The following is a 25,156-nucleotide window of genomic DNA, read 5'->3' on the forward strand; positions in this document are numbered from 1 at the left end:
GGAAGTAGAGAGCTGATGCTTCTAGAAAAACAGATCTTTTAAGAAATGTATGAAAGAAATCTGAAAAAGATGCTCCACTTAGTGGGCTAGGAAGCTCATCTTTGCCAATGTTTCATTTAGCGTAGTGTAAAACTCAGTTTTTTTTTTAAAAATAGATTTCTGGCATAAAACTTGTTTAAGAGGAAAACCCTATATATATGTCTACTTTCCTAAACATTATTTCTTCCATTTTAGAGTATTATTGTACAGAAATAAAAGTGAATTTTTGTGCTCTTTTGGAACATACTATGGCATATGATATATATATATATATGAATATGTATATATATTTCAGATATATGTATCTGAAATAGAATATGATTCTGCCTACATGAAAGATAATTTCTAATTTTAGGGTAGTGTCAGGGAAGGTTTCATGGAGGAGGTGGCATTTTCAAGTAGGTCCTTAAGTACTGGTTCAAGTTCAATGGCTGGAAATGGGGGTGGTAACGAGGGAGCATATACCAAGCTTACGAAATGCTGTTAAAACAACATAGGATACTAAAGGGTAGAATAATTGGTGAACAGCAGTTTAAGACAATATTAGAAAGATAGCAATAAAAAAAATCTTGCATTTTGTTAACATTTTCTTTTCTACAAAACAATTTCTGTGGAACATATAAACAACAAAATTAAGGAATGCTAGCAGTGACATTTGTTCCCTCAAACCTAAGTTTTGTTTGGAAGATGAAAAGAGAATACATTTTACACAAAAACAAATACCCGATGCTAAAAATGAGATAAGTACTTTTAAATTTTAGTTTATACTCTCTATATCTAAAAATGTTAGTGATCTCCCAAGAGGGGTCTACTATGATCTACTTAGAGTGGTAATAGAATATTGTATCTCATATTTCTTCTCAATATCTAAAACATGAGTAGGACATTAAGTATTACATATAGTAAAGTATTTGAAGCAAGAAGGAAGAGTAGGTATTTGTCAGACAGAAGAGATGGGCATAGGGCTTTGATTTGTTAGTTCACTTTCTGTGTTTGAGTATGTTTTGCAATTTATGTTTGTCTGATTAATCCTCACAAAAATGGAGAAGTGGCTTAAAAAGATTCCTGTAAAGAAACCATGGACTGATACAATAAGGAAATGAAAGGACTAACACTTTTACTTGTAGAAGAGCCAAATTACAAAACAATGCCAATCTAATCATATCTAACAAGAAGGAACACTTCCAAATTAAGAATTATCAAGAAGATTGAAAAATGAATTATATCCTCTACTCTTAATGATTAACCCTTGCCATAAGTGCATGTCATGCCTTGAGATATATAATAATTATCAGTATTATCATCACTAGCAAGAACTCTTAAAAACTAAGCTCTTGTCAAAAATGTTATCACCTTTAAAAGTCTCATATCCACACACTTTAAAAACAATTTTCTAACCTAGTTAAAAATATTTCAAATGAAGAATTTCTGTGGATTTTTGCTTAACATCAGGAAAGTTGGAAATTTACCAACTGAATGTCAAAAAACCTGTGGATAATTGGTGGATGGGACTAAAAATAAATATCATGACTTAAGAGGAAACACAACCAATGATGGAGTTTTTCTACTTGCACTATGTATGTGAGGTATTTTTTTCAGCTATGACAGCCACAAAAACCAACTAAGTGCCTAACTATGGAAATAGACTGAACTTAGTAGAAGAGTCTTGCTATATTGCAAAATGTTAAGCAAAGCTTTTTTAAAAAATTAAGTATGTTCAATGGCCTTCCTTACTAAAAATTGAATATTTGGTGGGAAATTTTTTTGTACCACTTAACATATTTAAATATCGATCTCATATTTTAAGGGTTTTTTATTTATGATGTAGACAATATACTGGCATAGTAGTACATATACATAACAAATAAATGTATTAAAATTTTTTCTGTGCACATGGGGATGGTGTGACCCAAAAAGTTTGGAGGCAACTAATTTTAATAAAACCACACAAAAGACGTATGCTTTCCATAAATGAACTGTTTAAAAACCATCATGGGAAAATTGGTTCACCGAAAACCAAAATCCAGAATCATATATATTAGTATATGTAACTGCTAATGCTATTCCTTAACCTATGGCAATTTGGAGAATAAGAAGTCTATGTATAAAATAATTAGATTTACTAGTACTACATTCTCTCAGATTTGCAAAAATTTCCAGTAACTTTAGCTTATCAAAAGTATTTATACTCAATTTCTGATGAAGTGGTTTTTAAATTTCCTTCAAGGCATTGGGAGTACATTTTGTAGCTTAGGCAAAGTTCAGTGTTCATAATATGCTAATTAATATATTAAGTCAGGAGCTAAGATTTTATGTTGGAGTATAGCATTCTTACTGTCCCATCTGTGTAAAGGATTGTTAAATAGGTTTGCATTTGACTATCACAAGATGATTGTAGCAGGTCCTGGGCTTATATAATATATATTGTAAATTTTAGTGTTATATGACAACTATTATACTTTAATTACTTGCAGTTATAAAAGAAAGGAAAAAAAGACTGAAATAAAAATATAATTACAATAACTTTTTTTATCAGGGGTCTCAGTTAAGTAATAAAAATAGCTAACAAACATAGTAATTTAAGGTTTACAAAGCACTTTACGAATCTCAATTTATTCTTATAATTCTGGGAGGAAGGTACAGTTATTATTTCCACTTTACAAATGAGGAAATGAGGCAGACAGAATTAAGCAACTTCCTTAGAGTTCTGTAGCTAGTAATGTCTGAGGCTGAATTTGAATTCAGCTCTTCCAGACTTCAAGTCTAGCATTCTACTCTGCCTAATATTTTGCAATATGAGAGATAAAAGGGATAAACCAATGACTGGAAGATGGATCAAAAACCCAAATATAATGTCACTTTATTCTTACATATGCAGATATTACATAGTAGGCAAAAAAACTGCTATCTTATAAGTTAAGAAAGCATAATGTACAGAATGAAGGATGTGATGAAGAGGCAATTATCCTTATGAGATTTGCTCTGGCCATTCCTAGTATATACTAATGATGATGATGATAAAAATAATTATTTCCTTTTATATAGCACTGTAAGGTTTGCAAAAAAATTTTACAAGTATTGTCACATTTTCCCCTTGCAATAACCCTGGGTGTTATTTTTACCCTCATTTGATAGATGAAAAAATTGAGGCAGACAGAAGATTAAATCACTTGACCAGGGTTATTCAACAAAAAATTGTCTGAATCAGGATTCAAACTTAGGTATTCTTGACTCTAAGGTCCAAGCACTCTAAACCACTTCATTACCTGTTCCCTAAGTAGAATTATGGTGTCCTATTTTGAACAACATGGGACAAATCTATAGAAGTGTGGCCAGGATGGTGACATTTGTGTATATAAGGATCAGATAAAGAAAATAGAGAGGCTCAACTTGAAAAAGAGGAGAAATGGCTGTCTAGGTATTTAAAGACATGTCTTATGGAAGGAGGACTAGACTTGTTCTGTCCTTAGAGGAGAGAACTAGAACAAAGTTGTAACTAGCAGGCAACAATAAAGTGTGCTCTCAAGTCAAATGTAGACAAATTCAGTTGGGGGCAAAGGAGAGGGTAGAGGAGAAACCTTGGGCAATGAGGCCTATGCAGGGCACAGTGAAGCTGCTAGTAGGGAGTATCCATAAGGTTGAAAGGAAAAGCCATACTAAGTTCCTATGTTAACTAATTACTCTTGATAATTAGGTGTCAAGGAAGGCTGTCAACATCCTCTAAAGCAGGGGTCGGCAATGTATGGCTCTTTCTGCAGGAGCCATAAAGTCAATTTTTTTTCAGGCGCTGTTACAGGAGCGCACTGTGAGCACTGTACGGCTCTCACGAAATTACATTTTAAAAAATGTGGTGTTTATGGCTCTCACGGCCAAAAAGGTTGCCGACCCCTGGTCTAGATCTTAAAGCCCTTTTACCTTGTCCTCATTGTGTTTCTTAAAAGAATAAAGCTGTAAAGAGGGAGATTTAGATATCATGTATAGAAATATTTCCAAAATATTAGACCATTCAAAAATAAAACAGGCTTTCTTTGTAGATAGTAGGCTCTCCCTTTCCTGGAGGGGATCTCTGAGATTCCTTCTAACTCAAATAGATTAAACAAAATAGGTCTATGATACACTTGTGGTACAGGATTGCTTTATAGATCATTAAAACATATTTGCTTCATATATGGAGGAGAGGGAGGAGAGAAAGAGGGAGGGAGAGAGAGAGAGAGAGAGTGTGTGTGTGTGTGTGTGTGTGTGTGTGTGAGTGTTTCTTGACTCTAGGTCCAAGCTCTAAGTGTGGGTATGATAGTAATTGGAGTCTGAATGACTACTTGTCAAGGATGTTATAGAAGAGATTCCTGTTTAGGTACAGGTCAGATTACATGGCTTATAGTCTTTTCCAAATGTGAAATCTGCCACTGGGCTATAAATATTTTTGGATGAAAATGAAGAGTAATGATTTAAATAACAATATAGAAGACATTTTAAAGCCTAGGATGATAAAAATGCACATCCTTACCATAAGTTATAATAATGATAGTTGACATTTATATAGCACTTCAAGTTTCACATAGGACTCTATACTTAACATTATTTAAATTCTGGAGAACATTCTTGACCAAATAGTTTATATTAATCATTCTGTTACTATAGATACATAACATAACTTAAAACTCAAGTTATTTATGGATTCAATAATCCCTCAAAGCCCAGACTTGGAAACTCAAAATGCTATGTGTTAAAAGTCATTGGATAAAATGAGTCGCCAGGTCAACTAAAATGAGGACAAAGAGCCTGGGCCTCTTTACCAGAAAATATAATGACTAAAGTTAGACTTGGCCCCATATGCTTAAAGACAAGAAAATGAATGATGAAGTAATTTAAGTTTAGTTCAATAGTCAAAAAAAGCAATATCCTGTGGAGCAAAATACAGTGTTCCAAAAGTACTGATGCAGGGAAAGGGAAAGAACATGAAACATGTAACTATGGGAAAATATTCAAAATAAAAATAAAATATATAAAAAAGTATTGATGCAGTCAGAAACTTTAATGGTTTAATAATGGGTATATTTAATAGTGTAGAACTGTACCAAGACTTTTGGAATGCCTGTATAACCCTCTCTCCCTCACCCTCCTTCCCTCCTTTCCCAGAACCTCTGATTTCTACGTCTGGTTCTCTGTCCACTACACTGATCTCTTACTGAAGTGATATTTAAATACAGATTTCTTATTGGGTAGGGGGGAAAAAAAACAACCTTTTTAGTTATAGAAACATTTTAAAAACATGAACAAATAGAGAAGTATATCTTTTAATGCTAACCTCAGAGGAATGGTGTAAGGATTACTGCTTATTGGGACAAAGAAGGTCATAAAGTATTTTTAATGCCTCAAGAGAAAGAGATGCTAGAAAGCTAAAGCTTTATATCATTGCTCTTGGAAAGTTCCCGAAATAATTAAAGCATTACTTGAACCACTTATTTTGGGGAGTCTCTCTCTCTCTCTCTCTCTCTCTCTCTCTCTCTCTCTCTCTCTCTCTCACACACACACACACACACACACACACACACACACACACACACACACACACACACACACACACACTCCTAAGTGGAATTTTGGCCAGTAGATAGATAAGAAAGGCTGTGTCAATTTCAAGTTTTTTCCTTCATCTAAGAAACAAATTTGTTCTTGGCAGTTTCTAAAGCAATCACAAGTGTTTTACAGAACTATTTTTTTAGATCTATTTGAGTTGGGAAGGATCTCAGAGATCATATGGTCTTCACTGGACCTGAACAATAATCTTTCATATCACTAAAATGACCAGTTTCTGCTTGCATTCCTCCACTGAGATGGAAACTCCAACATTCAGAAATATGACCATTCTACTTTTAGACATCTCAGATTATTAAAAGGGCTTTCTTACATCAAGGTAAAATCTGCCACTGCAAACTTATTTTTGATTCCTAATTTTCTTCTTTGGAAACAAGAACAAATTTATTAATCTCTCATAAGACAGTTATGTTTTCTCTCTTTTCTTTAAACATCTCTAGCTTTTTCAATTAAGATGAAATAGAGGATAATGATAACAATTACTGGATATGCACGAGTCTTTTTGGTAGAATGGAAATAGACAGGGATTACAGTATAGAAGAGCCCACTAGGTTAAATGACTTAAGTTACAGTTCCCAAACTTTATTCTCCATGACCTTCTGGATTCCTTAATAAAAAGCCTTTTAAATGTAAATACTAGTAATTTTAAGGGGGAAATGTAGTATTCATAATTTGACAAACAGATCGCAAATGTATAATTTTTAAATGGGCCATAGAATCTGATGGTAACCTTGTTAACCTATAAGTGGATAGTTATGTGTCACTGTTTTGTTATCTACTTGGAAAACAAATATTTTCAATCTTCATAGATATTCTATGGAAAAAATGAAATTTACTAGCTATTTATAAAAAGTATACTTAATCAACTCTCATATAGGAGGTACTGCAATGTGTTTTGAGTTTCTAAGTAAATCTAGTTTTGAGAAGTCAACTGATCACAAAAGTCTACATTCTTACATAGTATAGGAGGTACTGAAGGAAATGTGTCTCCATCATCCTTACTTTCAAAGTGGGGCAACAGAGAAGAAACCAAAGTGACTCTTAAGCAGTTTTAGATATTCATGAGTATTTTGGAGGAAGTTTTTTCACTATAGGTAAGGGTAAGTACTTTTATAAATAATAATTTCTGTATGTCTAATTTTCAGAGGAATGAGTTTCTTTTAAAAATTAATAATTTTGATAGAATTATGGATATGACCAATAATATCATTAACTATAATAATAGCTAATATTATAGAGTGCTTGAAGGTTGGCAAATTGTATTACATATGTAGCATATGTTCTGGAGCTACTTTTCCAACTCTTACTCATACTGAGGAAGGGTCAGTCAAGGGCCTCTAACGTGACTATGTCTTTCTGTTATTGGGTTTCTGAGATTAATCTTGAGGGGTTGGGGTTTCCTTTCCAATATTATTATGGCTCTTGAGTTCCCATTGATGTGCTTCCTGTTATCATTATGGCTTGATTATCAGTCATCCAGATTTGATTAACTTAGAAAAGGGGCATTTACTACAATGGTATGAAGAGTTGGTATAGAAACCAAGTACATTTGGGGAAAGTGGGCTTTAGGTGGCAAACTCAGACCTCCTGAAGTCCTTTATTGGAATCCTCAAAATCTTCCCTTTAGCTATAGTATGGCTTTGTTCCTGGGCTCTAGAGTCCTTGAATGTGTGTATAGTCTGTTCTTGACTCCAATACAGACACTGCAATCCATGTATCTGGAGATTCTTCTAGGACAAAGATGGGAAACTGGGAAATACCCTAGTGGGTTCTAAACTAGGTTCCTGGTTTTTAACAGGCCTCATTTGGTTGGTACTAAGTTCTTATACAATATCACTTCAGCACATCCAATGACTTTTGAGGAATTATGCACTTAGTCTAAAAATTTTGGATTGATTAATTTGAGATTGAGAATTGAGAAGTAGTCTCACTTGATAAACATATCAGGGATAACTGGAGTGGCTTTGATCCCATCTTCATTTATACATTATTTCATCTGATCCTCACAATAGATCTGTCATGTAGGAACCATTACTATCTACATTTTGCAGTTGAGGAAACTGAAGCTGAAAGAGATTGAGTGATTTTATCTTTTCAAAGCTTTGTTCAATCTGTTAAAATAGTTCACAAATGATCAGACTCATATATTTGGACCAAGAAGGTACCTTGGTCACCTCTCCAACCCACTCTTTTCAAAGATGGGGCAATTAAGGCCCAGAGGTGCTAGGTGACTTTGCCTAAAATCACAGGTAGTAGCAGAAGTATTTTAATCCAGGTCCCAAGATCCCAGGGCCTGGGCTCTTTCCAATGCACTACACTGTTTACTCCTGTTCATAAGTTAAGATTACCAAACTCTTATTCAAGCATCCATTCTCTAAAGGCCATTCTATACATTTTCCTTTCTTTTCTCAATTGATAGGGCCGTGTTTAGATCCCAATATATGTTAACTGAAGATCAAGTGATTCCAATCTCAACTGGGAACCAATTAGGGAGAAGTTTCAAATGTTTTGCTAAGTCACTAACTAGTTTGTTCTTTAGTCCAAGCATAGCTGTTTCACAAACTAGAACTAAAGTGAGCAAACCCTAGAACTTAAAGATAATTTGCCTAACTTGTTCTCTTCTCCTGTTTGCCATATGGAGAAACTAAGGCCCAAAGAGGGTAAGTGACTTTTGGTGGTTCTGTGTATATCTAGAATGAACTGAATGGGAAGCAATTGATAGGTATGACCATCAGGATGAGGTATGCGCTGAAGAGCAATGCCTCTCAAAGCAAAGCATCAATCATGAGAAGAATACATTTAATAGGGGTTTTTTAATTAACAGGAAATTAAAATCATGGTTAAGTATTCTAGAATTATGGAATCATAGTATGTCAGCCCAGAAAAAAATTTTATAAATCAACTACTACAACTCTTTCCCAAAGTTTTTACTAGCATTTTTTGGGGGCCAGGAAGTATGATATATGCCTAAAATGTGGGGAATTGTAGGGGTAGCCCAGAGGTATCATCAAGTTGCTACTGAAAAACAGATACACTGACTAGTAATTTCCCATTTTAACTATTCTTGTTGCTGTCAAAACTCTCTAAAACTGGTATTCTGAAGCAAAGCCTCCATCACCCTTTCCAGGGTACAGCTCTTTCCTTTTCTTCAATAAATGAGGAAAATAAGGCTTGGGGAATAGGTTAATTTGCCCAAGGCTATAGAGCTAGTTGGTGATAAGAGTCAGAACTCTTAAAATTTCTAGACCAGAGCTCTTCTCCTAAAACCATGACTATTATCTCATTATGTATCTGTATTTATATTCTTCCTCAGTATACACAGCAACCACACACAATAATCATCTAGTTTTCTTTTTTAAAAAGCAGCTGTACTTTAAAATTATTATTATTGTTGTTGTTGTTTTGAACACAGGGGAAGCATCCTGTGTTTAATAGTATGTACTTCCAGTTACCACATAGTGTTTATTTAAGTTTGGACAACTGTTCAATAAAAGTATTTACATTCCAAATGGTTATTTTATAATTTCTTGCAGTGGACAAGTTTTCCATTTTGATTCTGAACTGTAATAACCTATCACAGTTCTGAAAGGTACAAATTACTCTCTTCCTTCACTTTTAGCTGATTCAAGAAGCATCCTTCTATCAGACCTAGGAATGACTTAATTTAAAGGTTAATTTTAGACAGTAACTAATGAACCGGCCTAATAAAGGCTTATGTTACAGAGCCACGGTATTCCCGGCAATGACAAATCAGAGAAGCACATTGTCCTATGATGCAATGAGCAATATTTATGTAGGAAACAGAATTACAAAGGCCAGCATAGCTTAGGGGAAACTTTAGTCATTAGTATAAGGACAAACATAGGTGCTGCTAGAATACTTTTGGTATCAGAAATCATATCTATGGATTTATCAGTAATTCTAGTTGATTATTTAAATGTTTCTCCTCTTCCTCCTTCTGGGGAAAGAGATTTGGTCTATCATCTATCTAGGTCTATTCAGCTATCATCAACAGGAATCTGTATTTTTTTTTAAATGGGGTGGGGGAAGAATGATTTGTTGCTTATGGAGGCAACTGGGTAGCTCAGTGGATTGAGAGTCAGGCCTAGAGATGGGAGGTCCTAGGTTCAAATCTGACCTCAGACACTTCCCAGCTGTGTGACCCTGGGCAAGTCACTTGACCCCCATTGCCCACCCTTAACCACTCTTCCACCAAGGAGCCAATACACAGAAGTTAAGGGTTTAAAAAAAAAACAAAAAAAAACCAATTAATTTAAAAAAAAAAAAACCCTTACCTTCAGTCTTGTAGTCAATACTGTGTATTGGCTCCAAGGCAGAAGAGTGGTAAGGGCTAGGCAATGGGGGTCAAGTGACTTGCCCAGGGTCACATAGCTAGGAAGTGTCTGAGGCCAGATTTGAACCTAGGACCTCCCATCTCTAGGCCTGGCTCTCAATCCACTGAGCTACCCAGCTGCCCCCCTTTATTCTCTCTTTATAGGAACAAAGGGTCAGGACTCAAGGAAGAGAAAGAGGCTAGACAATTAAGAAAATAAGAAGTAAAAGTTTGGTGAAATCCATGAAAATTTATGGGAAAAATTTTTTTTGGCAGAACTACTTAAATGGATTTTTGCTTTCATGAATGTTGATGCTTCCTCTAATTATGAAGACTGCAATATATCCATGCCTGCCCATACTGGGCTATTCCTGCTCCTGGGCTCCTATGCTTGACATAAGGAGTCTTTCCAATGTCTCAAGTCTCTTCTTTATTTTCTTTTGAGATTGTAGTGATACCAATTATTCCTCACTCTAGGCACATGATCTTCCCAACTTTTTTTCACTTATACATTTCTTTGGTTTTTCCATGTAGTTTCTTATTTGTTATATATTATAACTTACTCACACCTACCATGAGCTTCTACATTGCCCTAAGAGTGATACTAATTTTCAATTATTTGGAAAATGTGGAATTCTATGACTTGCAACTACACAACAACATTGCTAGAACATTAGTATTAAAAAGATATACCTTTTTCCTCCCTACCTGGGGGAAATGTGGAGTCATTAAAAGAACTCTGATATCTTTCAAAGGTATACTAGCCTATTCTGTTCTTTCCATTTAAGTCTAGTACTGTTTGCATTACTGGGCCCCCACTGTGTATATGTAAATAGGTATACTTCAAATGGATAACCTCTAATCATGTCTCTCATCATGTCATAATCAGACCAATAGGCATTTCCTTTCTTTCTTTTTTTAAACCCTTTTCTGGTCTTAGAATTGATACTAAGTATCAGTTCCAAGGAAGAGAGTGGTATGGGCAAGGCATCAGGGATTAAGTGACTTGCCTAGGGTCACACAGCTAGTAATGGTCTGAGACCAAATTTGAACCCAGGATCTGTCTCCAGGTCTTTATCTACTAAGCTACCCTTCCATTCACATGTTTTTTTCAATTTTTTCAAAAATTCAATTTTCCCAGTGAAGAAATATATCTCTTCTTTTGGGATAGGGAGAACAATAAAATATAAAAACTCTTGAAACAAAAAGGCACAGTCAAGCAAAATAAGTTCTTGAATTGACCAAATTTAAAAAACATGTCTCTTTCTGCACTCTGCGTCTACCATCTCTCTGTCAGGTGGTGGGTAGCATGTTTCATCATTATCAGTAATCTGGAATAATGGTTGGTTATTGCAATGATCAGAATTCTTCTGTCTTTCCAAATTTTTTGGCTTTAACAATATTTGTATAACTTGATCTCCTGGTTCTGCTCACTTCACTCTTTATCTGTTCAGATATCATCCTGGGTTTCCCTGAAATAATTTTTTAGTCATTTTACAGCATAATTGTATTCCACAATAACATATATGTATATCATAATTTGTTCAGTCATTCCCTGATAGGTACCTCCTTAGTTTCCAATTCATTGCCAGCACAAAATTGTCATTTTCTTTTTTTTGGTCAACTTTGCCAATTTGATGGGTCTGAGACAGAACCCGAGAGTTGTTTCATTTGCATCTCTATAATTATTAGTGACTTGGAGTACTTTTTTATATGGCTATTGAGAGCTTGGATATCTTCTTTAGAAAACTGCCTATGGGTGGTTCAGTGGTTTGAGAGCCAGGCCCAGATGGGAGGTCTTGGGTTCAAAAATGGCCTCAGACACTTCCTAGCTGTGTGACCCTAGGCAAGTTACTCCCATTGCCTAGCCCTTACCACTCTGGTCTTGGAACCAATATACAGTATTGATTCTAAGACAGAAGGTAAGGGTTTAAAAAAAGCTGCCTAGTTGTATTCTTTGACTATCAATTGATGAATAGTTCTTATTCTTGTAAATTTTAATCAGTTCCTTAAACATCTTGGAAATGTGGTCCTTATTAGAGAAATATTCAAAGAAAGACTGAATGAAGCTTTTTAATATTTGAGGTCTTGATACAGTAAGTACAATGTCATCTACAAAGTGGAGTTTTAGAGGATTTTATTATCTCTGTAGAATCACTCTTAAACTTTGACTCTGTGCTGTGTATATCTTCCATGATGGTGGCAAACACTTTCATTGGACAGTTTTTTTTTTGGGGGGGGGTTTGTTTTGTTTTCTTGGCCTTATGTTTGTGTTCAGAAGATTAATGAACCAGGTTCTTTCCATTTTGATATTTTTCAAGGACGCTTATGTAATTTTGATGTATACATAGGAGATACTTTGTTGGAAGACAGGTTTTAAGGCAGTATCTTGTTCTACATGGAACTGATTAAAAAAATAGTCAAGGGGATTGTATTCTGTACATCTCTCATTCAATAGTGTGACAGTAAAGATGTTGCCTACTGTGGATACTTGTAAGACACTTCCAGTTCCGCAATAATGCCCAGATCAAGGATGCCCCCGATTGTGTATATCATTCTCAAAAGTTTTATGTTAATGGAAAAGGCAGGCACGTAGGTCAGGAGTTGTGGGTGTTCTCTTGGTTGACTTTTTGGGGGATTAATAAGGTCTAATATATCTTCTCTCCCCCACATTTTTAGTCTTTTCACTCTTTCAGATATTCCATAAATTAGTCCACTGAATCTTTACAACTGTATCAGTCTCCAACATTGATCTCAAGATACAATTGGCCTAAACTGGCTGCTTTCTCTATCTTGTTATCTTTAGAATTATTTCTCCCTCTTCTTTAAGCACATTTAGAAGTGTGATGTAGAGTCTAGGTGTGATGGCTCCTTTTTGACAATGAAAAGAAATGTTTTATAAATTTCTTTCAAATTTCATCTATTTGCTATCCTCCTTCCAGTTTCATCCTTAAATATCATTGAGATGACATTTAGATTTTAACAAAATTACTAAAAAAATTTTTTTCTATACCATAAATTTAATAGCTCTCTGTTAGGTGGTGGAAAGCATGCTTCCTTTTCAGTACACTGGAATCAAGCTTGATGTTTGCAATGATCAGAATTCTTCCACCTTTCAGAGCTATTTGTCTTTAAAATGTTGTTATTATTGATATAACTTGTTTTCTCTTGATTGTTAGCTTCACTCTTCATTAGTTCAAACAAGTCTCCCAGGTTTCTCTTGAAACCATCTCAACTTATTCCTTATAGTGCAATAGTATTCATTACATTTATATGCTATAATCTGTTTAGTCATTCCCTAATTAATTGGTACTCCTTTAGTTTCTGGTTCTTTGCCACCACAAAAAAAGAGTGGTTAAAATTTTTACTGCTTTTTCAATATCTTTTCCTCTTTGATCTCTTTGGGGGTTGGCCTAATATGTCAAAGAGTATGCAGCTGAGTTAACTTTTTGGGCACAGTTCCAAATTGCTTTCCAGAATGGCTGGACCAATTCAATAGCTCCACCAACAGTGTTCAACTTGTCTGATTCTAGTTCTTTGTCGTTCTTTTTCCCTTTCCCCCCATTAATCTTTCCTTCAGAAGAGGGTGGGTTTTCTTTTTTTTGGTCAATTATGTCCTCCCTCTTTGACCTTGCTTGTTTCCCTTCCCTTTCCTTGAGAATAAAGTTGAGAACACACAGCTGCATGTGTTCAATCCTCTTTTGTCAGTTCTAGAAAAGAGGTTCATCTGATTTCTGCTCTCTCCACACCACCTCCTTAACTAAGGAAGTATGCTCTTTTCACATACTCTAAATACTAGAAATAGCAAGTTCCATCTCCTTTATTCCCCTTTCTACATTATACTTTTACTCTCCCTTCTTTAAAACCCCCAAATACAACCAATCCACTTTCATGATTCTGCTTTTCTTTTTAGTTCACTCAATAAACTCTTATGACATTAAGGTTCTGAAGGCCACTTATTTCTTTTTCCCCATTAGAATGTTAGCACTACATCATTATAAAGCTTCTTCTAATCATCCAAATAAAATTTCCCTTCTAGGTTTCTCTGGATTTGTATTTCAAAGACCCTAATCAGCTTTGGTCTTTTCATCAGAAATATTTGTAAGTTTTTTATTTCATTAAAGATCTATCCATACTATACCTCCCTCTAACCACCATCCCCTTAGTTTAATTTATAATTATACATAAATAATTAATTAAATTAGTTTAATTGATAGTTTTGACTCTGTATAGCTGTATAATGAAGTCTTGTATCTCAAATACAGAAAGATGATCACCTCATTCTAGGTAGTAGGTAGCATCAGAGAAAAATAGTTAATGGCTTAAATCCAACTTAAACAGAAAAGTTCTAAGTACTCAATTTTATCCTGTTAAGTAAAAGGGAACAGGTTTAAATATTTCTGCAATCTAGTTTTACACTGGAGATAAACTTAGACAGAAATTAGATGCTTCCATTTAATTTTTGCACACAATTTGGTAGTAAAGACTAGGTAAAATTTTAAGATTTCAGGATTCTAAAAATTCCAAAATAAAGAAGGTAATAAATGACCACACAGAGATTTATCTTACAAAGTTTCACATTCTCTTCTGAGTTGGTTCTATTTGGTCAATAGTTAAGGTTTCCATCAATCACCAATTAAACTGAAGAGATATTTTATTTTGAGAACTTCTTGAATATTTTTGTAATATTCTGTGTGAATGTTTTCTAATGACTAGCAAATCTGGATACAGAAGTGAAAGAAGAGCCACTTATGAACAATATGTAAAATCACACACTACAAAAGCATCTACATTTAGATTAACTCCAAATTTATTAGCTTTTAGTTACATACCTCTCCCACTAAAGGCATATATAACAATGCCCTAATACCAAAAATACAAATAGAAAGGAAAAGTAAAAAGATCACTGCCCCTGGAATCAGAGGACATGGGTATAAATCCTATCTCAGAAGATTTCTACCCGTCTGACTTTAGGCAAACCACTTCATTTTGCTAAGCCTGAAGAAGGTGAGATAAGTGACTGCTGAGATCTCTCTTCTACTTTGGATCTATGATCTGGGAGATACTTCCAACGAATTCTTATAGAGATTTTTAAGGCAAGAGAAATGCTTTGTTTTTAAATAACAGACTCTTATTCAATAAAACTTTGTAAATCTTAATGGACTTGATTAAAACACCATCCTCTTCTCATTCCTACATCTCAAAAATTCTTGACATCTTCCATTCTTTCCTCTTTTATTCGAATCTCTGATGAAAAGAAGGTGGGTCTTCTCCTTGCAAGGCAAGCCCCTCTAATATTCAACTTTAATCCCATTATCTCATTTCTTTATGCCCTTCCACTTCCCTGTTTCTTATCTTCAATTTCTCTCTAGCGGTTCTTCTCCTGCTATCTACAAATAATCCTCTATCTTCAAAAACCCTACTCTTGGACCTGCCATCTCTTCATGATAGGTCATCTTTCCTGTGTGCAATGAGGTGTGTTAGTGGAGAGAGCACTAGAGTTGGAGTTAGAAGACCTGGAATCAAATTCTGTCTTAGACACTTAAAATCACATCCTGAGAAAGCCTCTATGGGCCTCAGTTTCCTCATTTGTAAGACAAGGGAGTTGGACTTGATGACTGTTAAGACCCCTCTACCTTTTACAACCAAACTCTGAAAAAGCTTTCTTTCCTCTTTGCCTCCACTTTCTCCATATTCAGCCCTCTGCAATGTAGTTTCTGAGGTCAATCAAAAGAGACTGCTTTCAAATTGTCAATGATTTCTTAATTGCTAGATCTGATGGTTGTTTCTCAATCCTTATCCTTACCCTTCTTGAGCTCTAGGCAACATTTCACATTGCTCATCTCTCTAGTTTTTCATGACACTGCTTTCTCTTGGTTTTGTATGTATATGATCGCTTGCCAGTCTCCAATGCTAGTTAATCTTCCATATCCTGCCCCTTAACTGCAGGTGCACTCCAGGGCTTTGTCCTGGTCCTTTTTTAATACTCTTTCAGTGACCTTATCAGCTCTCATGTGTTTAATTAGCATCTCTGTGCAGATGATTAATTCATCTGGTCAGTCTTCTGGATTATATGAAGTAGAAGGAGCACTGGCTTTAGAGTTAGAAGACCCGAGTTAAAAACCTATCTAGGATACTTACTAAGTAGTACTTGTGTTGTCTTTGGCAAGTCATTTAACTTTCTTGGGTTTCAGTTTTCTCATCTGTAAAGTCAGGTCTCTGATGGTCTCTGATGTCCAACTCTAGATAAATGATCCTATGATTCCATGTCACTACTTTTCAGCAGAACATTACTCGGTGTATGTTCTATAAGCATCTCAAACTTATCATGTCCAAAATACAACTTCTTTTTTCCCCATAAACATTCCTTTCTTAACTTCACTGTTTCTGTTGAAAGCATCAACATCCTTCTAATCCCATAGGTTCACAACTTTGGAGTCATCCTCAGCTCCTCACTCTCTTACCCTAAACATCCAATAGGTTGCCAAGTTTCTTCTATTCTGCCTTCATGATTACTCTTGAGGCATTCTATCACCTCTTTGCTGGATGATGACCTTAGACTTCTAAATGGTCTTTCTGCTTCAAGTCTGTCCCTTCTACTGTCTATTCTCTACATAGATTCCAAAATGATTTTCCTAAAGCACAGGTATAGTCATGTCACTGCACTTCCCCAAATTCCAGTGGCTATTTCTAGAGTTTAATAAGTATACATACAAACTCTTTGGTTTAGCTTTAAAGGTCTTCACAACCTGGCTCTAACCTGCCTTTCCAGCTTTATAAAATACTCTCCCTTTACACATTCAATGATCAGTTAACTGGACTTTTTAACAGTTCTTCCACACACCATCTATGCCTTTTGACTAGACTGTCCACATTTGTAATGAACTCCTCCTAGACTTTACCTTCTAGAATTTTTAGTATCTTTCAAAATTTACTTAATCTTACAAAGAAATTACGTCAAAACATCAAAGACAAATGAACAAAAAAAAAAAGAAAAAAATTTTAAATCCTTGACTCAAAGAAAATTAAGAAACTGGTAAAAAATTCAGCTTATTTATTATTTTTAAAGCATTGTGGCATAATAAAAATGAAATCTTATTTAGGTGATAAAATTTGTTAGGAAAATTAGAATCAGATAATTCATGTATTTACTCAATGGCATAACTACAATGTTCAATTCCAAAACTAAAGTCAAGCAAATTAATAAAAGTTATATCCAATGCCTAGCTTATTTTAACAATATCTTCAATATGCTTGTTATTTTTACAACTTGAAAACAGTAGGAAGAGAACATTGAGGATTGTAGTTACTATTTGAACCTCTAAAGTAGTCAGTATGAGCAACATACCAAGAAGATTATACTTAAAAAAATACTAATGTTTATTAAATAAATTAGGTCATGAATTTCCTGTCTTAGGATTTCTCTAGTAACCTCTCAGAAGAAATTATTTAATTTATATATAACCTTTCAGACTATAAAAGTATAAATCTACATATAATTACCTATAGTTCTATATATAAAGTATCATTTTACCATGGAATTCAAATAATCATGTATAATATAAAAATGATCTTAAAAATACAGGTAATTAAACACTTAGCAATGATAGTTCCCTGCTGTTCCACACTCAGCTAATGTAGTGTTTATATCATCAAACAAGGGCTGGCAATGATTTTATATTATATGGATGTTTGAAAAATAGTGTTTTAACTACATAAAGGCATCAAAACTCAACTTTCTTAAGATCCTTGTTGTTATAGCTAGGATAGATCAATTTTCTGGAGACGGCTTTCCTAAACCATATCAGAAGACCTTAAATCTAATAAAATCAGCTGAATAAGCACTTTTGTGCTAAACGTCTTTACTTGATAGGCCCAAGAAAATCATTGGTCAGAATTATACTTTGTACTAACTTGTGTAATTGTTTCATTCTGGTTAAGAAACTTAAAATTTTACCATCAAAAGAGGCTTTTCTGTTAGTTCTGTTAAAAAAAAAAAAGCATGGCATCAGCCTTAGGCCCAAGAGTCACTTATAAAGCCAAAGTCTTATAATTAATCATTTATTAGCTAAAGAACTCTCCCCTCTATCTTTAAAGAAAGTCACCAAAATTTAGAAAATGCTGTTGTAAAAAGGCCCAATTATTTTACTGTTGACATATTTAAAGCTCAAGTCTCAGTTAAAGTCCTACCTTTTTTTTTTTTTTTTTACCCTTAACTTCTATCTATTGGTTCATAGGTGAAGGATTGGTAAGGGTGGGCAATGGGAGTCAAGTGACTTGCCCAGGGTCACACAGCTGGGAAGTGTCTGAGGCCAGATTTGAACCTGGGACCTTCCGTCTCTAGGCCTGGCTCTCAATCCACTGAGCTACCCAGCTGCCCCTAAAGTCCTACCTTTTGCAAGAAATCTTTTTCTAGTCTTCTTTAATCTTAGAGCCTTCCTTCTAAGACTTTCTCTAATTTATCCTGTACAGTATATATCTTGTTTGTATTTAGTTATTTGCATGCTGTCTTCCCCATTAGACTGGGGAAGCAGTCTTCCTGAGAGCAGGGGCTTTTACAGTTTGTTTTCCTCTGTATCCTCAATATTTAGCACACTGCTTGCCTGGTATATACTAGTAGGTAGGTATTATAATGCTTGTTGGCCTGATTTGACAGAGAGATTTCTTTACTATAATAAATCATTAAATGAAAACCTTCATAAGACTCTGTAAATTACTTATTGAGTAGAACTACACATAACTACACTAGGATCATCATTTGAAATACATAGTGTTTCATTTGGGTGAAGTGCTTGCTCAAGGCAGTTTAATTTTCCTCTAGAACTAAAAATGTAGGTGGTAATGGTTTATTTCAAGCAAAAAAATTGTATCTGCATAAAAAAACCAAGATTTTTCTATTTGATACAAATTTAGTAATTTAACACAGCAAATTAAAATGTTCAAGATATGTTTCCAAAGGCTCACTTAAAAAAAAAATTAGCTTTCAAGAAGCATCTTTGGGGGTTCTGGTTGATAATCCAAGTGGAATTTGAATTAACAAAAAGGCTGTTAAGTAGAACTTTTTGCATCTCCAGGAAAGCACTACTTCAAACACAAGCTATTTTTTTGGAAGACAAAATGGTCATCAAGGTCATGAAAACAATTTATAAAAACTGCTTACAGTTGGTCTATGTCTATTTTAAAGAACTTCAAACCAGATCTCAGCAACAGGACCCCATTAGCAAACACCACAGTTTTCCAACGTGAGATAAGCTTAAGCATCTGCCCCAGCTAATAAAGGGTCAGAAGATGCTGCCAGGAATTGAAGGGCAGGTAAAGCATCAGATGCCCAACAGTTGTTCAGGGGGGAAACAAAAACCGGGAAAAGGGGATGAAGGGAAGAAAAAGCAGAAGCCTGGATACGCTGCAAAAAAAGTAATATACATACTGTCATGTGTGTTTTCTGAGAAGAAAGGGAGACTACAAAGAAAGGTAAATAAGTTAGATGCAGGAAAGAGTCTGTGGAAGGAGTCGTGGAGGACAGAGCGCTCAGAGGGGTGCAGAGCTCAGCAGCAGCATCCAGGAGCGGGCGGACACTCCCAAGTGGGGTTTAGCGGTGCTCCCTTCTCTCAAAGCATCCTCCCAGAGACCCTCTACCCTCCCCAGCCCCCCAACCCGGCCCCTTGGCAAGTAATGCCAGGGGTGGGTAGGAAGGGTGTCTGGACGCTACCCGCCCCAACCTTCCACCAGGACTCTCACCTTTGACGCTGGACCTCCAAGGTGAAGCCAGCGCTGGTCTGCGTGGGGCTGAGGAGCCCCTGAGGGGTGGGAGGGGCGCCCTTGCCCCCCAGCCCGGGCAGCCCCACGGCGGTGGCGGCCCCGGCGGCAGCGGAGGGGGGCGCGGTGAGTGGGGCAGGCGACCCCAGCTGGCCCCCGAGCAGTAGCAGCTGGGGTAGGAAGACGCTGCCTCGGGCGCCTGGGGGCTCGGCTTCGCCGCGGACCGGCGGCAGGGGATTGTCCTTGGGCAGCTGCAGGAGTAGGGCCGGGGCCGGGGGAGGCCCGTTGGGGGCCCCAGGACGGGGCGGCCCGATGGCAGAGGGAGGCAGCGGGTGCCCGGCGGGAGACTCTCCGGCCGCCGCCGCCTGCCCGGACGCGCTTTCATCTTGGGGCTGAGGTGGGGGCTTCTCGCCGCCAGGGAAAAGGCTAGGCGGCCGGCCATCCAAAGAGATGTTGTTGAGGAAGAAGAGGGCGGCTTGTCGACGCCGGGAATCGCCTCGCTTCCTCAGCTGCGGCGGGTGGCGGGGCGCTGGGTGCTCCTTGGGGGTCGGCGGGGTCGGCGGAAGCTTGGAGGAAGAGCCGGTGCCAGTGGCGGCGGAGGCGGAGGCAGAGGCGGCTGAGGAAGAGCCACCCGCCGCGGCCGCAGCCATTCTCTAAATGAGCCGCAGCGGCCCCAGCCGGCCAGAGTGGCTCGGTCGGGAACGCGCACGCCCATTGCCCATTGGCCACGGCGCGTGGGCATGCAAATTAGAGGATCTTCTGAGTCACTTTATTGGACAGCCTGGCCCGGGGGGCGGGCCAACCCTTTCTCCAGGGATTGCTCCTCTGGGTCCTAGAGGCTATAGGGATTGGATCTTGAGGGAGCGGCTGGGCTGCCGGCCCGTCCTCCCCACGGGGATAGAACAGCGGCCAAGTGGCTAGGCGGGTTGGGAGGACGCCAAGACGCTCTGCGCCTCCCGCGTCGTGGGTTTGAATCCAGGCCTGGGGAGGGGTGCGGGCACCGTAGCCGTTACTGATGCTCCTGTTCTCGGTAGAGATGTGAGCTTTTGCTCACTTCCTAGGCTGCAGGTGGGAGAGCCCTTTGTTGTTGATGATTGGGGAAGAAGCGGATTTGATCTCCTGCTTCCTTTCTTTGCTTCTCCCCCAGTGTGCTCGAGGAGTCCTGACTGCTGGTCCGAATCTGGTGCTGACCCTAGGAAGGCCAAGCGATGCTAGCAAACCTAGCATTTCATCGTTTGTTAATAGAAAACAAAGGAACGGTTACACATTACTCCTGATGGCACTATCTCTATCAATATTGTTGTTGATAAATTATTCAGTAGTGATAATGATGATATTGAACCATATCGTTGTTCTCCGTAAGAGTTTTTTATTTATAGAATGCTAGAGATCACCTTGCCTCAACTCTTTCATCTTAAGGGCAGAGAAGGACACTGAGTTCCAAAGACAAGTGACTTGCTCAGACTAACCACAAAGAGGCAACTAAGTGACTCAGTGGACAGAGCGATTAGCCAGCAAGACCTAATTTGAACCCTTTGTTGTGACGATCAAATTAGAGTTTTGTAAAGTGCCTGGTGAGTAGTAGGTGCTTTATGTATATACTTACATATATGTACACGAACACACTTGGAAGCTGTTCTTGGCACTCCCAGTTATCGCTCCTTGTGATAGACCCAGTTATAGACTCAGAATGATGTTTTAAAAATCACAAAATAAAATACATAGGATTGTAAAAGAAACCAAATAATATGAAATATAGTTATCAAAACATATTTAAAAAATAAGTTCACAGACCTCAGGCTAAAACCCCCCCCTTCTACCTTCCCTGCTATATCCCATGAACCTGCTATAGGACATTGGGCAAATCCTTTTTTAGGGGCTTCAGTTTTCTCATGTATAAAATGAGGGTATTGGGCCAGATGATCTTTAACTGGTGCTTTGTGTTATCCTCTCTGCTCTGTTTAGTCCTATTAACTGATCTTTGGAGAGAGGTAATTTCTCTCCAATTATCCCTGCCCTGTCCTCCAATTCTGACATTCTGGGAGACTGTTATTGAACCCTCATTTTACAAGAGATTTGGAATTGAGGGTCAGCTATGTCGATGTAGATTGAATCCTAGACTCACGCCAGCATCATTCAATTGCTTCTTTTTTTAGCTTCTCAGGTCACTTGAGCCTAGGCCTGGTGTTCTTAAACCATTTTTGTGTCATGGACCCCTTTGGCAATCTGGTGAATCCTATGGTCTCCTTCTCAGAATCATGTTTTTAAATGGATAAATAAAATACATAGGATGACCAAGGAAGTCAGTTTTCTTTTTCTCATCCAAGTTTATAGACCTACTAAAATCATTCCTTCCGATATGAGGCCAAATGAGATAATATTTGTAAAATACTTAGCAAAAAGCCTGACCCATAGTGTTATTGTTCAGTTTTTTTTTCTTCCAGTTGTCAGATGGTCATCTTTATGATGTCATTTGGGTTTTCTTGGCAAAGATACTGAAGTGGTTTATCATTTCCTTCAGGCTTGATCGATCCTGTATAGTCACTTAATAAATGCCCTTTGGAGTTAAGAACTCCTGGTCTTGGAAAGACCTTTTCCCACTTACACAGTAAATGCAATCTCCTATTGATAGTCTTTGAGATGTGATGTATTCTTTGTGTGGAATCTGGAATAGGACTAGCCCCAACTGTAGAACCACCCCTTCCTAGTGCAGAAAGGCCTCTGGACAATTGACCAATTGAGCTGAAATATTGCACCACTTTGCAGGACCTGTCCTGGTTCATTCATTCCTATATTCTCCACACACTGCACCATGAATGTTACCAAAGGTCAGCTGGTCTGACATATTGCTCACTTGTTCCAGTCTGTCTTTTCCACTTATCTCATCTATTTTATTCTCCTTTCTTACCCAGACACATATGAAATTGCTCTCTAGTTCAATGTTCTACCTCTAGTCTTCTAGTTGATACTCGTTGCTAATACCAAGCCTCTAAATATATCAGGTATCATCAAAGAGCATCCTTCAGTACATAAAAAATTTTACTTTCTGGATGGGAGCACCGATTAGAATTGGGGCCTGTAGTACTGCTTAGCTGCCACAATGGCCTAAGGCTTTTGGCAAAGTCCGAGAAATGCTGTTCTTGAGTTTGATGAGGGCATTTGTCCTTCTGCTGTGAGTGGTTTTGGCTCAGGGCCCTGGAGTGTGGAGGGTACTTGTGCAGGGTTTTGTTTAAACACTGGCTTCTGCAATAAATGAGTTTGATCCAGGGCCAAGCAAACCAAATGCTTGCCCTGACCCCAAAGAAGAAAGAGAAAGCTCCAGCCAGTCTCAACGGCGACTCTTTTCTCTCTTGTCTCCATGCTGGGCTGTTTACTGCACAGAATTCTGAAACACAGCTCCTAGGTGGCTGGAAGGATTTTGTGCTTCCTTGCTCTTTCTTAACTTTGTATTTTTGTTTGTTTAGCCATACTCTGAACTCATTCTTCTAGAGCAAGGCCAGCAACATCTACCCTGAGGGGAGTTGGGGTAATCTGGAGGCATTGGGGGAGTCTTTCTCTAATGTCATCAGCTCAAACCTGCATTCCTACATGTTTCCTCCCACTGTTAACCATCAGTAATTAGCTCCTGGTTTCATTTAACCAATTAACATCAATTAGCCTTTACAAAGGGATATTTACTGAAAAGATAGAGCAAGAGCCAAATTTACAAACATTTCCCTCTCAATGCCTGTGAGTATAATCTTCCTCATAACACCTCAGTCTTGGGAGTGAAAGGGCTTAGAGAGTGTATTTTCAACAAAGCATTTGCCCTATTGAGTTCCTTTACAAATGTGGCATTGCTTAAGGTTGGAGAAGGTTGAATTTCTGGTACTGTCCGGCAGAGCTGAGGCAGATCACTTTGGATTTCAGTTCTCACCATCTGGTTTCTGGCAAATCCTGGCACAACCTCTAGCTCCTGGATTTCTGGTGGCTTACACAGTTGAAAGTCACAAGGCCATAGAAATCTCCAATTTCCTTTGGAAAAGAATAGATCCAGTAGGACAGAAGCAATAGCTGGGAAACAAAGGCTTGAGACCTCTCTCCCCATCCAAGGCTTAACCTCCTTATTCTGACCCAGCCAGGGAGGAATAAAGACTCCTTTTTTTTTGGCTTATTAGTGCCTTTAGAATGTACCCCAGTTCTGGCTACAAATCCATTTCATCATTGTATGGTTACATGACCAGAATCAGTTACAGAATATCTAGGCATGTTCCAAATTGAGAATTCAGGGCCCTTCCATTTCATATGATTTTTCTGGAAGCAGCCCCCCCCCCACCTGTCCCAGCCCCTTCATATGGGGATTGGCCCTCATTACACCTATATTATTTATCCCTTCTAGGATTGTCCTCTGGCTTTTTCTTTGTACCCTGAATCTAATACATATCTAAAAGATGTACTGCTCAAATACATTTTCAAATACGTTTCAAATACAAAACCCAAATCTGAGTTCTTTCATAAAACCTTTCTGAATTCCTCACTGATCACCCTGGTCTCTTAAACTTGATAGCACTTACCATGGATGCCACTCACTTGGTATTTAACTTCAGACTGCTTTGGTGGTGGAGGGAACACTTAACACCTCAGATGCTACAGACAGGAAGGTGGGGATTTAGCACTGTGAGAACCTGAGCTCTTGGGAAGGAGAGGATGGCCAGGACAAAGGCTGCCAACTTTGCAGTTTTGCCAGAGCTGGCCTTGGATGAAACCAATCATGCATCACCAAAGTGAGATTGCAGTTTAAAGAAAAATGATGGATGAGAACTGTCTCTCCTTAGAGCCTCAAATAGAAATTTCCATGCTTGGAACAGTCATACAAAATAGCTCCTTGGGCAAAAAACATAAACATGTCCTCAGATCAACCATGGGACCAGTGGTTAGGACATGACTCCATAATGAGGATACAGAGACCCCAAGATATTAGCCTCTGAGATGCCTTGGGCTACTCACTGAGAAGGAACTCACCTGTTATTTGGTGGTAGTGAAGAAATGCCTTATCTGTTAGTTTCCTAGTTTAACTTTTCCTTTTTTTGTTACCATTTATTTTAATAAAAAAATAACAATATAATATGTAACATAACAATAATATAATATAAATGTTATAAATATGTAATAAATTATAATAAATTTGCTTATCCAAGAGATACAAATTCTCATATTAGCTGTATCCAAAGATCTGTCTCATTCTTTTTTCCCTGCTCTGTCCCACCTCTCTTCCCTCCCCCCTTCCCCAAAAGGGCAGGTAATATTATATAGGTTGTACATGTATTATAATTTAATACATATTTCTCTGTCATGTTGTGAAACAAGACATATTATTAATTATTCTTTTAAAAATTCATTTGTACTGATATCTTTTGTTATTACATTGTCTCAATTTTCTCCCATTTTGGCTTC

The 25,156-nt window shown here is 37.5% G+C and overlaps 1 protein-coding gene across 1 annotated transcript in view; it reads right to left on the minus strand.

Annotated features, from left to right (window-relative positions):
• CABLES2 (Cdk5 and Abl enzyme substrate 2) overlaps positions 1-20,373 on the minus strand; it is a 40,131-nt gene extending 19,758 nt beyond the window's left edge. Inside the window, 3 exon segments of the mRNA XM_044661157.1 lie at positions 19,706-19,776; positions 19,779-19,849; positions 20,106-20,373. Coding sequence (XP_044517092.1) covers positions 19,706-19,776; positions 19,779-19,849; positions 20,106-20,373 — 410 coding nt within the window.
• Between the last annotated feature and the right edge of the window lie 4,783 nt (positions 20,374-25,156).

This window comes from Gracilinanus agilis, chromosome 2 (assembly GCF_016433145.1).
Source record: "Gracilinanus agilis isolate LMUSP501 chromosome 2, AgileGrace, whole genome shotgun sequence".
Classification (NCBI taxonomy): Eukaryota; Metazoa; Chordata; class Mammalia; order Didelphimorphia; family Didelphidae; genus Gracilinanus; species Gracilinanus agilis.